The sequence below is a fragment of the Peromyscus leucopus genome, chromosome 18 (assembly GCF_004664715.2).
Source record: "Peromyscus leucopus breed LL Stock chromosome 18, UCI_PerLeu_2.1, whole genome shotgun sequence".
In the NCBI taxonomy this organism is placed as follows: domain Eukaryota; kingdom Metazoa; phylum Chordata; class Mammalia; order Rodentia; family Cricetidae; genus Peromyscus; species Peromyscus leucopus.
Genome location: NC_051078.1, coordinates 36785788 through 36802446, shown reverse-complemented (window position 1 = coordinate 36802446; position 16659 = coordinate 36785788). Strand labels below are relative to the sequence as shown.

Below are 16659 nucleotides of genomic sequence, written 5' to 3'. Positions count from 1 at the left end.
CTGGCTGCCTCTCCAGGTAGACTGTGAGCACCCTTCAAGGCAGCCATTCAGGCTTTTACTTCTGCATTCTAGTGCCTTGTCCTCTGGCTGCCCCAGAAGAAGCACTCCACAGACGCCTACTTAACAAATGACTGACATGGATGACCTCAAGGTCCATATGCTTCCGGAAGAAGCAGAACTGTGCTCCCCAGGGCTACCTTTGGAAGATGGACGACAAACTATTCATTCCTTTACTCTTTACTCACACCACCTGCTGGGGCCAGCCCCTGGACAAAGGCCTGAGAATAAAAACACAGTAGGAAGCAATCTTACTGTATTAGATCTAGTCAGCGTGGTAATAGGAGACTAATGGAGATGTATGTCATTCGGACGTAGTTTGATTAAAAAACGATTGCTTGCCAAGAGATGTAAGCCAGAGGCTGTAGAAGGAAGTGAGGAAAGAACATCAGACGGGTCTCCAGGCTGGCTCAGTGGGTAAAGGTGCTTGCCACCAAGCCCGATGACCTGAGTTTGGTTCCCCAGGACCTACATGGGAGAAAGACAAAACTGCCTCTCACAAATTGTCCTCTGTCATCCATACATGACCTGTGTGCCAAGAGCATATGCTCTGTCTCTGTTTCTGTCTCTTACTTACTCACTCATTCATTCATTCTCTCTCTCTCTCTCTCTCTCTCTCTCTCTCTCTCTCTCTCTCTCTCTCTCTCTCATCTATCTATCTATCTACCTATCTCACACATAAACACACACATATACACACACAAGTATGTGAATACATAAATATAAACAATTTTTTTAAAGAAAAGCCACAGTCACAATTAAGCTAGCATAGGTAAACATGTTATTTACCCATTTTACACAATAATCCAGTAAGATACTCTCGTGGTGCAGCAATCATTTCAGCTGACATATGAAGGCTCATAAGAGGCTGTGAATGATGATAAGGTTCCCATCGTCTCATGATGGAATAGATATATTAGAAAAAAGAGCAAATGACTAGCTAGACTAAGGGGTACTAGCATAGTGGAGTGGTAACCATTAATCCTCAGCACATGGTTGATGCCAATATTCTATCAGAAATGTATCATAAACTGATTTTCGGTTGTACTATGGAGTGAATCTGGGACCTCAGCCATGCTAGGCAAGCTTTTTGCCACTGATCCCCTAAACAATTATTTTTAACAATAAGAAACAATTGGATATATGCACAGGGAATTCAGCCATGTAAAAAATATCCATCCATCAAGCACATAGTCATATTATATAAGCCAGAGAATTCTACTGTCATTAAGGAAGTGTAGATCAGATAGAAAATATTTTTAAGAAAGAAAGTGTTTTGTTTTTGTTTTTTAAGGAGCTTAAGAAATAGATATGTCAAACAGTAACCGTGCTTTCTTGGGGTACAGGGAAGGCACTTTTCCTGGCCATGGGATGGATGCTGTCACCATGCCCACTGTTCTCCCCATCGAGTGCCAGCTCCCCTCTCACATTCACCCAATAAAAAGCACTAGTGGTGACATTTCTTACATCAAACCAAGACACCCAGGGCCATAAGATACTGGGAATCCTAACACTAGGTGTGACCCTCAGTCCTTTCATTCACGCTGAGCCAAACTCCGCGGCCATTTCACTCAATGACGACAACTATCTGATCCTCTCCTCTCTTTTAAAAGATGGTTCCCCCAGTCCACCCGACTCAGATCAACAGCGGGAACTTGCGTTACTTCACTGGGAAAATAAAAATCACTGGGTGAACAGCCCCCCCCTTCGCCCTCTCCCTCCCATCAGACTTCCTGGCGACCCTCCCCATCCTGATCATCCAGCTTTCTGCTCCCTGCTTCTCTGTCCTGATCCATTCTCTGTCCTTAGAGATAACCGCTCCTACTCCCATGTCCTTTCCTTTACAGCCATTCCTGCCTCGACAACCTCCTTGGTCTCTGTGCCTCCCTCTATGACTTTATCTTCCTTCTCAACCCTTCTTAGTCTATACTAGCATCTTTAAGTTCTCACCTCATTCCTCAACTTCCCATAGCATCTTTTTCCATTGTTCCAAAACAGCATTCCATGGGTACAGATATATTGCTGGCCTTGGATTAAAGCAAATCTGGACTTGACTCCTACCCCGACCTTGAGTCTGCTGCTTGGTTTTCCTGTGCCTGAATTTCCTCACCAGTAAAATAGGAGGGTCTGGAGAGATAGCAAGAGTATTTGCTGCTCTTGCAGAAGACTGAGGTTTGGTGCCAGCAGCCACATCCAGTGGCTCACAACTGCCTGTAACTACAGCTTCATGGGATTGGGTGTCCTTTTCTGGCCTCCAAGGGAGAAGAGGATACATATGCACACACACATACCACTACCACCACCCCCCACACACAAATAAAAATCTTAAAAAACTCTTTAAAAATAAATAAAATGCCAATCAACTCTATAAGATTCTTCAAATTTGTCAGGTGGTGGTAGCACAGACCTTTAATCCCAGCCCTCAGGAGGCAGAGGCAGGTGAACTGAATTTGAGGCCAGCCTGATCTACAGAGTGAGTTCCAGGACAGCCAGGGATATACAGAGAAACCCTGTCTCAAAAAACAAAACAAAAGAAGATTCTTCTAATATTAAATGAGCTGCTTGTCTTAGTCATTGTTCTATTGCTGTGAAGAGACACTGTGACCATGGCAACTCTTATAAAGGAAAACATTTAATTGGGGCTTGCTCACAACTTTAGAGGTTTAGTCCATTATCAGTGTGGCAGGAAACATGGCACGGCATACAGGCAGACATGGTGCAGAAGAAGGATCTGAGAATTCTACATCCAAATCTATAGGTGGATCCAGAGACACCAGGCCTGGCATGAGCTTTTGAAATCCCAAAGCCCACCCCCAGCGACATACTTCCTCCAAAAAGGCCATAACTACTCCAACAAGGCTTTGCCTCCTAATCCCTGTCACATAGACCAAGCATTCAAATACATGAACCTATAGAGGCCATCCTTATTCAAACCACCACACTAATGTATTTAAAGCATTTAGTATACTACATTTAGTACATTTGTACACACTATATTCTCAACATTTATGAACTAATGTTCTTATTATTATGATTACTAGTGGTTTACTGACATTCAATTAATATTATGATTGCCACTTACTTATGCTAGGTCTACCTGAAAATTCTGAACTGAAATAAAAGTTCTTTATCTTGTACACTACAAAATGAAATCTATTTTTCAACCTCTGCACATGATAAGTCTCATCTCTTCCGATCAGAGCTTGTCTAGGAATCTCTTCCACATACGGATTCCATATGATTGTAGCCCTCACAAATGAGCTATATGATCACATAGTGATCTGTTCAATTCATATACACTCATACACACACGTATATAATTTAGATCAATTCCTTTGTGTCATGCGAACAAGTAGGAAAACATTAATTTAGCTGGCCGGAGGTGCTTTCATCTATATTGCCTCGCAGCTATAGAAGTTATCTGCACCAATGTCCTGCACACAACTGACAGTCAATAATTAATGATGGACAGGGAGTTGAATAAAAGCGCTTCATTCTCCCATGATTGGTCAGTCATAGCAAGACAGAGGGAATAATTTTAGCATCATATTTTAATCCTATCTGACAGCTTGGAAACTAATAAGTCAAACCTATGCAGGCAATTAAAGAAATACTTTTTATTGTTGTGTGACATGAAATCATACCTAGCTGTCATTGATACTGTATGACTGTCACTGAGGGGTCAGCATGGAAACTTCTGTATCTCCTTCCTCTTCTAAGTCTCTCTGCTTCAACCTTTGTACAGCAATATTTATTTTAATTAGGAAGAGATTGGAACAAGCCAAGGTAACTTGTAATAGCCATGTTCAGTAAAAAATAAAAGTCTCGCATAACAAGATCTCCTATCAGTGACAAAAAATGGCTCAAATGGACAGGCATGGTGGTGTATACCTTTAATCTCAGCACCAAGGAGGCAGAGGCAAGGTGGTGCTCTGTGAATTCAAGGCCACCCATCAAGGTCACACACTGAGACACTGTCTCAAAAAAAAAGCAAAGAGAGTTTTATTAGCACCTATAACTTTACTTGCCCAAGAATTGACTTACTGAGACAAGCTCACAAATTCCCATGTCCCATCCCAGCACAGTTAGGCAGAGGTCAGGTGTGAGATTCACTGTCTCTTAGATAGGTGGATCCTATTCTGCTAGGATCCCATGGTGCCGTTCTGCACACCGGCCTCATGCCTATAGGTTCAATAGTGAATGGTTTCTGTTTCTTCTTCTGGCTTTGAGACAATAAAAACAAAGTTAGATGCTAAAATTGATTGAAATCAGTTAATGAGAAGTGCAGCATTCACACACGATGAGGAGGAGGAGGATGAGAGTTATGTTCGAATACCCCATAAAACATGTTCTTGCATCAGGCCCTTTTATACATGCTTAACACATTACTGTTTTAATGCTCACAATGACCGTGAGAAGTTGGTGTTATTATATATGTAGTCTTAGGCCACACCTTTGTTAACACTGGGGACTAGGATTTCAACACTGATCTGCCAGAACCCAGAACCCACTGGTAGTATTCATGGTATATCCCATGAAACACTCTTTGTGACTCATTACTAAATACTACTAACTAAATAAATGGTTAATTTTTATTGTCAGCTTCATTAGGTTGAGAAATGCCTAGGAGATTAGTGAAGCACACTCCTGGGCGTGCCTGTGTAGATGACCGGCAAGTGGGACAGCAAGTTAGGGGGAAAGGCCCGGCCTCCGTATAGACAGCACCACTTCCTTGGATGAAGAAGAGGGGCAGGAGGAGGAAGTCACCCAGAACGTGCAGGAACCCCTTCTCCTGCGTGGGTGTGTTTAGTGCAGATGCTGGTGGCTGTGAACATCTGGCTCCCGTGTCTTGAGCCCTTCAACGTGAATGCATGCCGGTGGCTGCAGGGCGCTCCCAGACCTGCAACCTCAGACTGGGCTGCATCACTGGTTACCTTGTTCTGAGGCTTCCAGCATCTTTGATTGGGGAACTTCTGGGTTTCCTGGCTCTCCAGCTTAGAGACAGCCATGGTGGGAGCATCCAGCCTCCGGACATATAAGTGAACATAATAAATCCCTCCTTGGTCACATACACATGCACAAACACACACATACACACATCACACACATGCATACACACACCATACACATACATACACACATGTACACATACATGCACATATGAACATATACAAACATACACCATACATATATACACACAAAAACATGTGCGCACGCGCACACACACACACACACACACACACACACACACAACTTCTATTCATTCTTTTCTTCCAGAGAGCCCAACCAAAAAAAATGTTCAAAATTAGATTTAAGCTTGGTTTTGCTCTGTCTACCTCAGTAGAGCTATATATTTATTTAATACAAAATAAGTTCTCTATATTAAAATGGACAAGGGACACATTGTTAAGTGGATTTTTTAAGGGAAAAATTATATTCAGAAGTTCAAATCTAAAGGGAATTAAATTTAATTTTACAAAGCACTGTGGAAATACAAACATAGACTGTTTGTATTTTTCTTTAGGAACAGCTGCATCAATTCCTCTCCCCAAAGCTAAGGATCTTTTGAAAGGCACAGTACAGTGTACCCATGGCTCTTCAAATATCACCTCTACAGACATCTTCCCAACCAACCTGAATAAACCATGACCTAATAAGCCTTATGACCCTATCAGAGAAACAAGCACATATCTTCTGGAAAGGGAAAAAAATGGGCTTTGGAGGACATACAGTTTTTAATACCCAGCTCTGGTGGTGTATCTGGGAAGTATATGTAGATCACAACTACATGAAAAGGCATGAATTTCCAATTAATCGTTATTTAAAACTGTCAGTAGAGATTTATTCACAGGCTACAGTTGGACACTCACTATTCTAATATATTGCTCAATGTGGTTTGTTGCTGTTGTTGTTTTTAGTTTTTAGCAATTAAAAAATGCAAAATTATCTTCCTGCTGCTGCTGCTGCTGCTAGTGTTGGTGATGATGGTCATAAATACTGTCTATTCCCTCTAGTAGAAGGCAGCTAGCTGAGACAGCTCACACTCCAATGCTAAAACAAGATTTCCTGACAGACAGACGACAGTTCGCTGTAAATATCTGATGATGACTTCCACCAGTGGCCACTATTTCACAAGTGAAAAACAGAAGTTGCCAGCAAGCATATGAAATATCTTTGGCCTTATTAATAATAAATATAAAATAATGACATGCTATTTTTCACTTGTAAGGCAACCATCTGGAGCAGAGTGTGGTAAAGGAGTGCCTACTGGTATAGATGGGAGTTTGGCAAACTGGTTGTCTCATCAATGACTCACAGGAGAGAAAACCAGTGTCATTTCCAGAGGACCATTTACCATCATCTGTTAAAGTGAACAGACCAATTCACAAATGGGCAGTGGATTGGAGAGCAATTTCCCTGGAGAAGATATGCAGATGGCCGAAGATACTTGAGAAAATGTCCAACATTAGTCGCCATTAAAGAAATGCACATCAAATAACCAGACACCACTTTGTACCCCTCAGGATGGCTACTGAGAAGAAATAGAGGGAAAGTAACATGTGCTGATGAGAATGTAGAGAAATTAGAACCCTGATCATTGTTTGCACATGTCTAAAGTTACATAGCTGCTGAGGAAACAAACAGTTTGGGAGCTCCTGAAGTAGTTTAGCAAGAATTACCATGTGATTAACTCATTCCACTCTTAAGTATATAACCCCCACCCACTGAAGCCAGGACTCAAATACACACACTCATGTAACACAAAACCAAATACCCGTCATCAGATGAATGGGTAAACACATATGGTATATAGACACAATGCAAATAAGATAAAAAAAAAAAAGGAATGAAATATTGATAGGTGCTACACTGTGAATAACTTTAGGACATTATACTCAGTTAAGTTAGCCACACACAAAGAGGCAGGTATGACACAATTCCAGTTACATGATGCACCTGGAATGGGCAAACCAGGACATTGAAAGTAGAATAGAGGTCACCAGAAGTTGGGGAGGATGGTGATGAGAACTAGGGGGTTAATAATTCATGAGTAGAGTTGCTGCTTGGAGTAGTGAAGCAGTTTGCAAGGTGGGTAAAGGTAATAGGTGCACGGCATTCAAACTTAACAGCTGTCCAGTACATCTAATGGCTAAAACTATAAGTTTTATAGTACATTCATTTATATACACACATATGTATACACACATATACCCCAAGATCCATCATAAGTAATAAATATTTGGCTATGTAAACAGTGCTTGGCAAGCAAATGTATGATATGAGACTGTTCTAAGGCACTAAATATGACAAAGTAGAGTTTTCACATACAAAAATTCTCTGTGACATTATTGGTTGTCTTAAGGTTTCTATTGCTGTGAAGAGACACCATGACTATGGCAACTTTTATAAAGGAAAACACTTCATTGAGGCTGGCTTACAGTTCAGAGGTTTCGTCCATTATCATCATGACAGGAAGCATGGTGGCACAGAGGTAGATATGGTGCTGGAGAAGGAGCTGAGAGTTCTACCTCTGGATCTACAGGCAGCAGGAAGTGACTGCCATACTGGGCGTGGCTTGAGTATATGAGACCTCAAAGCCCACCCCCAGTGATTATTTCCTCCATCAAAGCCACATCTACTCCAATAGGCCACACCTCCTAAGAGTGCCACTCCCCATGGCCTATGAGGGCCATTTTCTTTCTAACTACCACATTGGTCAGTGAAATAGCAAGTTTCATGATGCATATAAAGTTGATTCCATTGATATAAAAATTCTAAATTTGTGTATACATGGAAAAAATTCTAGATGTTCTCCAAATGCTAACAGGGGATTTTCATGGCATGGTGGCTATGAAGTGATTTCTTTTAAATTCTTTTTATAATTTTTCTGCACCAGCTGAAGTTTTCTAGCAAAGAATATATTTAACCAACGTAATAAGCTATTATAAATACTTTTTTCACATGAGTTAAGGAAGTGGGGTCCTCTGTATTTGCGGTTGGATACATGCTGTGTCTCTGTTAACACAGCAAAAGGAATATCCGTGAACAAACCCAGACAGTCTCAGGGAAGAGGCACATACCTCAGTCAGTGGAGTGGGGTCTCTGTCGGTGGAAAACAGAGCCATTATTTCAGAGCAACATTCAAGGATCATGTTCTAGAAAGAAAAACAGAACAGGGTGATTCTGGTATCATTGGGAAAGTAGGCCATATTGATTATTAACTATTTTTGTCTTATTTTTATGTCACTCAGCCCCTATTTCCAAGCTGCGAGAGAGAATAAGAAGTCAATTGCTCAAGTCATCTAGGTTCTTTGAAAGCATACCAGGGAGCCATAAAATGAGACCTGTGTTTCATCATGAATGTCTGTTGCTATAGGGTCCTTTCCCCCTGGACATCTACTATTAAGATGCATAGTCTGCAGAGGAATGATAAGTATAATAGTTTACACCAAAATAAGGTTTGGGGAAATGACTTTCCATTGAGGAGAAATCCTCAGGAAGAAGTGATTCGGGTTGGGTCTCAGGGGCTGGCGAGTAGGAGTTTAAGTGGAAAAGAATGGGAGGCATTTGGGGACAAAAGAGAAAGGGTATTGAGAGAAGTCAACAGAAAGAGGCCATAGTGTATGGACGTCGTCTGCTGATGACCTTGCATGGCCTGACTGTAGGGACACAGTTGTCTTTATGTGTCGACAGCTGACCTCAAATGACCTCCCCACAAGTATGGCTGACACAACCAGACTCCCTATCATGGCAGCTTCATGGAGAAAACGCAACACTTGTCAGAGCCAGTGGTGGCCATGTGAGCTGTGAGGTAAGATCTGGAGTTGGAGAAGGCAGCCACTGGGTTAGAGATGTGAAGCTGAGGGAGAGGAAGAAGCAGAGATGAGAGAGAGTTTGTGTCCCCTGTGGGGCTGAGTGCAGATTTGACTCTTCCCTTCTGTTCCTATCAGGCTCACTGTGCTGTGTCTGGTCGTCAGCAGTACACAGGCTTACTATGCATGGGATACGTCTCTGCCTTTTCCCTCCAAGCCCATTTTACATGAGCAAGTGTTCTTTCCCTTTCCTTACAATGGAAGGGATCAGGACTGCAAGGTGGAGAGATGAGGCTGGGGAGGTGCCTCGGAGGTGAAGCACTTGCTCTTCAGAGAACCTGGGTTCAGTTCCCAGCACCCACCTGGTGGCTCACAACCACCTGAGGCTCCAGTGCCAGGGGATCTGATACCCTTTTCTTATTCCCCCCAGATACTAACAAGCTGGGCATGCATGTGGTGTGCAGGCGTGAGTGCATACAAAACACTTACACACATAAATAATTAAATTAAAAAAAAAAAAGACTGTCAGAGCTAAGCTCTACCTACCTCAAAACGTTGCCAGCATCTAGCCCTGGAGGAATCAACAATTTGTTTTGATGGTAGTATTAATATACATATGCACTGGCACTCAAATAGTAAAATGATAAAAATACATTAATTTTTAAATCATAACTGAGCAATGATGGTTAAAACCTTAAAATAAAAATCAAATGGTAATAGACCTTGGAATTCCAAATGAAGCTTTAATAGTTTTAATAAATGCATATATACAAAAATGATCCAATTAGAGTTTAAAAATTAAGAAAGGAAAACTACAGCAAATTCTTAAACTTAACAAATATATTCAAGACATTCTGCCAGGTGCTGTGGGATACAAAGGTGAAGAAACAGAAGGAATTTTAGTGGAAAAAATAGATGCACAATAAAATTAAATGGCATCTGATCAGAACGCGTGTAGTTATGACATGTGGTAAGATCACAGGGATGGAGAGCGATTCTTAGTGTAACAAATAAGGAGTTACTGAACAGAGTTCATGTGACCTGTGCCCTGAGAGAGTGGAAGGGTGGTCTACCAGTGTCTACACCACTGAGGAATTCAGCCCCCACCCCAGGAACCATGAATTCCTTTATCTCTTCAGGGAAGGGAGGGGAATCCTAAGTCCCTTCCTGCTCCATGATGGAATGTTATTGGGCCTTTCTCGTACAGGTCTTATGCAGGTAGCCACTGCTGTTTGGAGTCTGTGGGTGTAAGAGCTGTGTAATGTTAAGAGGACAGTTTTTCCCGTCCCTCACTCTCTCCTCCAGCCATTACCTTCTTCCTGCCTCCTCTTCCTTAATGTTCTTGGAGCCTTGGAAGCGGTGATGTGGATGTCCTACTAACCCGGAGTCCTCAGAGTCACTTTCTCACAGGACTTTCACCAAATATCCCCTCCCATGTTCATATAGACAATCCTAATTAAATATAGAGAGCCGCAAACAAAAAAAGTCCATGGAAGTGGGAGGGGCCTAATGGAGGAGGAGGAGGAATCCAGTGAGAGGAGAAAAGTGATAGACTAATGGGGGAGAGACGATGTGAGGACATCATACTTATTATGTGAACATTATACAATGTACAATTGTATATGATTCCATTAAGATGCAGTGAAATCATGAAAGGACACAAAAATAAAAATAAACAAGGAAAAAGGAGAAGAAGGATTTGAACTGTTTGAGAATGGAGGCAAAGGCAGGGGTGAGGTGGGATGCATGAGCCACAAGTGATGGGCGTTCAAGGAACATGGGCATCTGATGTGGTCTTTCCTGTGGCAACAGCTCACATAAAATCAAGGGATTTGAGTTTAAACTAGGAAATTAGTTAGGAGGAGACTGGGCAAATAATGATACAGATTGCATTAAAAATATAATTCTGACCAGGCAGTGGTAGCGCATGCCTTTGGTCCCAGCACTCGGGAGGCAGAGCCAGGCAGATCTCTGTGAGTTCGAGGCCAGCCTGGTCTACAGAGCAAGATCCAGGACAGGCACCAAAACTACACAGAGAAACCCTATCTTGAAAAAAAAGAGAGAAAAAAGAAAGAAAGAAGGAAGGAAGGAAGGAAGGAAGGAAGGAAGGAAGGAAGGAAGGAAGAAAGGAAGAAAAGATGTAATTCTGACCACTATTGAAAGGTGAGCTGGCTTGGGAAACAGCAAGGGGAAGAACAATCGGCTAGGAGGCTCTTCACACCGTTTGAGCTTGAGGTCAGCTTCATAAGGCTAACAAAGATGGAGGGAGGGCAGGAGGCCTGGCACTGACCACCCCCCCTGATGGCCCTCTAGGTTCTGACCCACATTTCCATACAGAGGGGAGCACACTTCCCTACCTGCACTGCTCTACTTTATTTATATGCTTGTACTTCTTGCTGGGTTCTTGAGTTGTTAAAAGTATGTTTTCTCCATGTAAAGGGTTTCGGTAACAGTCATGATGGGTGACGGCCATGATTTCATCAGGAGCCATCAAGCAAAACAGCTTCATCTGTACCGTCTATTAGCTCAGTGACAGATGAACGGAGCAGTGTTCCCCGATAGATGCCGTCTACTGCCTTTCTCAACATCTATCGAAGAGGAATTTTGTCTCAGTGATGCTGTGTTGCTCTGGCTGTGAGGTAAGCCACATACACACTCGGTGGGGTTGGTCCATGTCGAGGCCGGTGCTTTGGGTCCCTCTCATAACCTTGCTGCCACGGAGGTGGGGAAGCGCTAAGCTCAGCATTCCTAGACAGAAAGCGGTGGGAAGCATGCTGCTTCCTTTCGATAAGGGTCAGAGAGAGCTGAAGGGACCCTTAGCCAGGCTTTGGCCTTTTCCCTTCAAAGAAACCCCCATGAATTCTATGAGACTCATGGACCTCTGAGCAACTCCAACACACTAAAGCCAATTTTCTCACACTTAGCAGGAATCCTCATCATCTTTGACCCACACTGAGAGAAACACTTCCTGCCTTCAAATCCCTGCTCCCTCTGTTCTCACCACCATGATTATTACATTGTAGGGTGAGATGCCTGTTGAAGCAGAGTTCAGCCTTCTCCAATTCCCCAAAACCCAGTCTGACTTCCCCTCAGCCCTTCACCATTTACTCAGTCCTCTGTGGGCTGCCCCCCTACAGGCCACGCAGGGAAGCAGGAATCAGAGAGGAACAAGACACTTAATAGAGGAGCTCTCAGTCTGGAGAGGGGAAGGGGGAGACAGCCTCCTCCAGCACTGGGTAGTGAGGTCAGAGTGAGAAGTTCTTACCTCTGCCCTGCCCTCCAGATTCATCTACGCTCCCCCACGGTGCTCTGACACATAGGTCTCACTGTTCCCTAAATGTTTGCCAATAATGGTTTCTCAGAAAGAGCAGAGAATGCTAAAACCAGAGTGTATTTTTTTCTCCAGGCCTTTGTAGCCACAGTACTTCTATATTTGGGGCTGTTAATATTATGCTAATTTTAATCCATTTATACTGTTCAGGCATTCCATAAATATTTGCTGAAGTAACCTTATGCATTTTGGCTAACATATAGTGGGTTTCTTGGATCAACATATTCTCATTCTAAATAAGGTGTTTACATCTTAAAAATCAGCCTGGCTTGCAAAATCTTTTCTATTTTTTGGTCCTTTGTTTGTTGATTTGTTTTGTGGAGACAGAGGCTATCCTTAACTTAGATCAGGCTATCCTTAACTCACTATGTAAATGAGAAAGATAACCTTGAACCCCTGATCCTCTTACCTTTGCTTCCCAAGTGCCAAAATTATAGGCATGGGCCAGTGCATCCAGTTTTATGGTGTGCTGGAGAATGAACCCAGGGCTTCATGCATGCTAGGCAAGCACTCTACCAATTAAGCTACAAATGAGTCCTTTCCTATGTGGTAATATGCCAGTTCTGCTTGCTGTAAGTGGTGGAGCAATAGAAACCAGTCTTCTGAGCCATTGCTCCTGTTAGAAGTGATCTGAACACCTGCTGTGCAGGCTCCCTAATCTATTTTAAATTAACATCTGTGTTCCAAAATCCCTGGCTTATGCTGGACCTAAGGGACTTTGGAAAAGTAAACAAAAAAAGAAAATAGGAAGGACGTCAGAAAAAACAAAGGGAGAAGAAATGAACAAAACCCACACCCTACATAGCAAACAAAGGCACATGATTTATATCCTTATGTTCAATAACCCACCAACAACATATATAATATCTAATAGAAATATCACATTATAGAAGCCATGAATTCCTATTCAATTCCAGATCAGAATTGATCTCTTCAAGGGTCCTAGTTAGCTTCTAATTAGCTGGAAGTGAGAATTACCATGACGACAAATTTAGTCAATGAGATTTGATATGAGCCAGAATCTAGCTTCTCTTAAAGTGCTGTTTAGTATTGTGTGCAAAAAAAGAAAACTATGTTACTTCCATGTCTCATAAATGCTGTGAACTAATTCTCTTACCACTTCAATTCCAAGCAAACACAGTTCCTTCTATTTGGTGATGTTCTTTCACATACAGAGACAACAGGAACTGGAACATGCCCAAAACATACTTTAATGCTAAGGAAACACTAAGTGAGGGAAACAAATTTAAACATACGGAGGAGGATATCAAGATTGAAGAGGCTTGGCTCCTCTGTGGTTGACCTCAATACACCAATCAGAATGCGAGAACAAGTTATGGGCCTTCACTAAGGAAACACAGGTCCTCTGGATTCTTCTGTCCACCCTCCCCATCCCTATTTATTCTTGATTTGTTTATGTTCACAGTCAACCTCCTGACCTGGACATTTGTCTTCTTATGATGAATTTTACACCTACGTTGACCAGGGTCACCGTGCAAACCCTGGTTCTATCCAAACAGCCTGCCTTTATGTAAAAGGAGTATTTATTTTAGAAATGAAAAGAAAATTAGCTTTAGAAAAAGATTAAGCATCTGACTGAGGTGTAAAACAGAGTTGACAGAACACAGTCTAGCATCCTTACTCTTATTGTAGACGTTTTCCTGCCTGAGACAATCAAAGCTAAAAAGACAGGCAGGTTTGTAAGGAAATGATTTTCCATATAGTAACTATGGAGAAATATACTAGGAATAATTCAAGCAAAGACTATTCTAGACTGTGTCTCAAAGATAGCACTCTGATGAGTTTGTGACTAAAGAACTGATGGTAAGTGCACTACAAACGATGAGCATGAGTCAAGAGGGCCGAGCTCTTCCTGAAAGCAGACATGAGAGCCACGTGATCTTCGTGCAAGAAATGTATAATCTGTATCTCTCTAAAATCTCCTGCGTTTGAGATAGTGGGGGCACTCTGACCTACTGCGAGATTTAATGCCACACTCAGTTTATCAGTAAGCACAGTGAGCATGGTAACATCTGAGGCCTTTGTAAAGGATGAAGTCACGTGAGCATGGTGACATCTGAGGCCACTGAAAAGGATGAAGTCACGTGAGCGAGGTAATATCTGAGGCCATTGAAAAAGATGCACAACTAGAATTCTAAGACATCTGCTTTTTATAAATCCTGGCAAAGAGTGCAGAGGACTTAAATGCTGGAAGAGTGGCCTTTTACAAAGGCTGTCTGAACTCCGCTGATGGGCTCTCTTACATATGGGCTGCTAACTTGCATAATAATAGAAAACTCATTTAGTCATTTTGCTAGTAAATTAAGACTGAAAATGCCAACAAATATTCTCTGAAAACCAGAAAAGTTGCTAGTTCTTGCTCACTCACCTATGAAAAGTGGATGGATGAGTTAAATAGAAAAATGAAGAGCCGTGTAAATGTTATTCTTTAAGAATTAAAGATGTTTTATTATTGGTAACCAGTTACATATTCGCCTGGCCAAATGACTTCAGAAAACAAAACATCTCCTAGACTAAAACTAAAGAAAAGACCCTGGAAGCTTTCAGAGTAGAAAAGCAAGGCTGTGACCCAGACCGATCCAGCCTCCACCAGGAGAGCAGCAGGGGAGAGCCAGAACCAGCCACACCAGCAAGCTCCAGCACAGCCTGGTTGAAAGAACAGCTGGAGGCTGGGGGAGCCCAGGAAGAAAATGAGACTGAGACACTATGTGATCAGTTTGAGCTCTTGAGTCAAAAATTGTATCGATGAACACCCGAAAATCCAGATCTAATAAGTGGGAAACAGTGATGGAAAAAAAAATTAGTCACAAGAAACCAAACAGACAAGAAAAGAATGTAACCAAAGGTCTTCCTGCCCCTTGCTGTTAGCACTTTTTACAGGGCTATAAAAATATAAACACTAGGTACAGTTTCTGATACGTGCAGAGATGTGGCAGAATTCAGAAGTGGCAGAGACGGCAGAAGCTGGGAAGAAGGGGGTAATAAATTTGTCAAACCATAAAATATCCAAACAGAAAATCAATCGCATCTAAAACTGACACAAGAAAACAAAAATGATTCCTGACTGCCTGCTACTTGCGCCATTTCAGTAATGTTCTGGATTTCCTACTGCCAAGCTGGTCGTGAGGTCACTGGCACCCACAGCATGAGGCTTATGTGACCAACAAAATGTTAGTGTGCATGACACGGTGAGATCATGAGGGACAGAGGTGTGGTCTGCCCCCCTTTCCTCCTGCATAGGATGTACGCTGGGCCAGAGCTGAGGAGATGCTGTGGTTGGTAAAGTGTTCACCTTAGAACCATGGGGACCTGAGTTTGAGCCCCAGAACTCATGGTAAAAATAAAAATATAAGAGCCTGGTGGTCCATGTTCGTAATCCCAGTGCGTGGGAGGCAGAAACAGGACGACCCATGGGGCTCATTGGCCAGCCAATCTAGCCTAATTGGTGAGCCCCAGGATCAGTGAAATACCTTGCTGTGAGAAACAAGGTGAACGGCATCTTGAAGAATGGTAGTTGAGAGTAACCTGTGGCTCCCACAGGCATGCACATGCATGCATGTATCCCCCCCACACACGGGTGCACGTGATACTCATGCGTACACAAGAGTTGGCCATATCTGGTAGCGTAAGTAAAGAAAATTGAAGGTAGAGAGTCATGAAGTTGTGTAGTCCCGCTCTGACAAAGCAAACGGTGACTTAAATAACGGTGTATAATGAGATCCACCCTACAATTGCAAGTTCGTTTTGCCATCATTTAGCAATGTACTTACTTCCATGTCTGTATCAGCTGATTTATCCTCAGAGTCTACTGATTCATATATATTTTCCTCTGAAGCAATTTCGGGAACCGACGGTAATGATAGCTCAGCTATTTGCGCAAGATTGGATAGTTTCTCGTGAATTGCAATGACTCTAAAAATAGCAAACACACACATATATATGTGTACATTTTACTTGAAAAGTCAAGAGGATTTTGTTTCCAGAAATCATAAGATTTTATTGGGAATTTAGCCTTTGTATTTAATTTTTAAAAGTTAGTATCTGAGGCTCAAATTTAATCTATTTCACCGTTCCCTACAAACAAACATGGAAACAAACATGAGAGGAACACACCCACTTCACCCAAGTTAGTAAGTACATTGTCTAAATGATGGCCCAAAACAACTTGCAATTTGTAGGGTGGAATTCAATTTATACACCGTTAATTTAAGTCAACTTTGCTTGTTTTTCAGAGCGGACTACTACAAACTCGATGACTCTCTACCTTCAATTTCTTTACTTACGCTACCAGATTATGGCCAACTCTTGTGTACGCATGAGTTATCACGTGCACCGTGTGGGTTCATGGTAGTGGGCCGCTAGGGTTGAGGGGAACAATGCATGCATGTGCATGCTGTGGATTCGCTAACACAAGTGTTAACCTTCAATACAACTACC

At 42.2% G+C, this 16659-nt stretch overlaps 1 protein-coding gene across 1 annotated transcript in view; it reads right to left on the bottom strand.

The window, feature by feature from the left end:
* Positions 1 to 16659, bottom strand: part of Cfap54 (cilia and flagella associated protein 54) — a 303089-nt gene that overhangs the window by 16389 nt on the left and 270041 nt on the right. The window contains exons 65-66 of the mRNA XM_037211918.1: positions 15993 to 16169; positions 8139 to 8213 (exon numbers count right to left, since the gene is read on the bottom strand). Of these exons, the coding sequence (XP_037067813.1) occupies positions 8139 to 8213; positions 15993 to 16169 (252 nt within the window). The remainder of the gene's footprint in view (positions 1 to 8138; positions 8214 to 15992; positions 16170 to 16659) is intronic.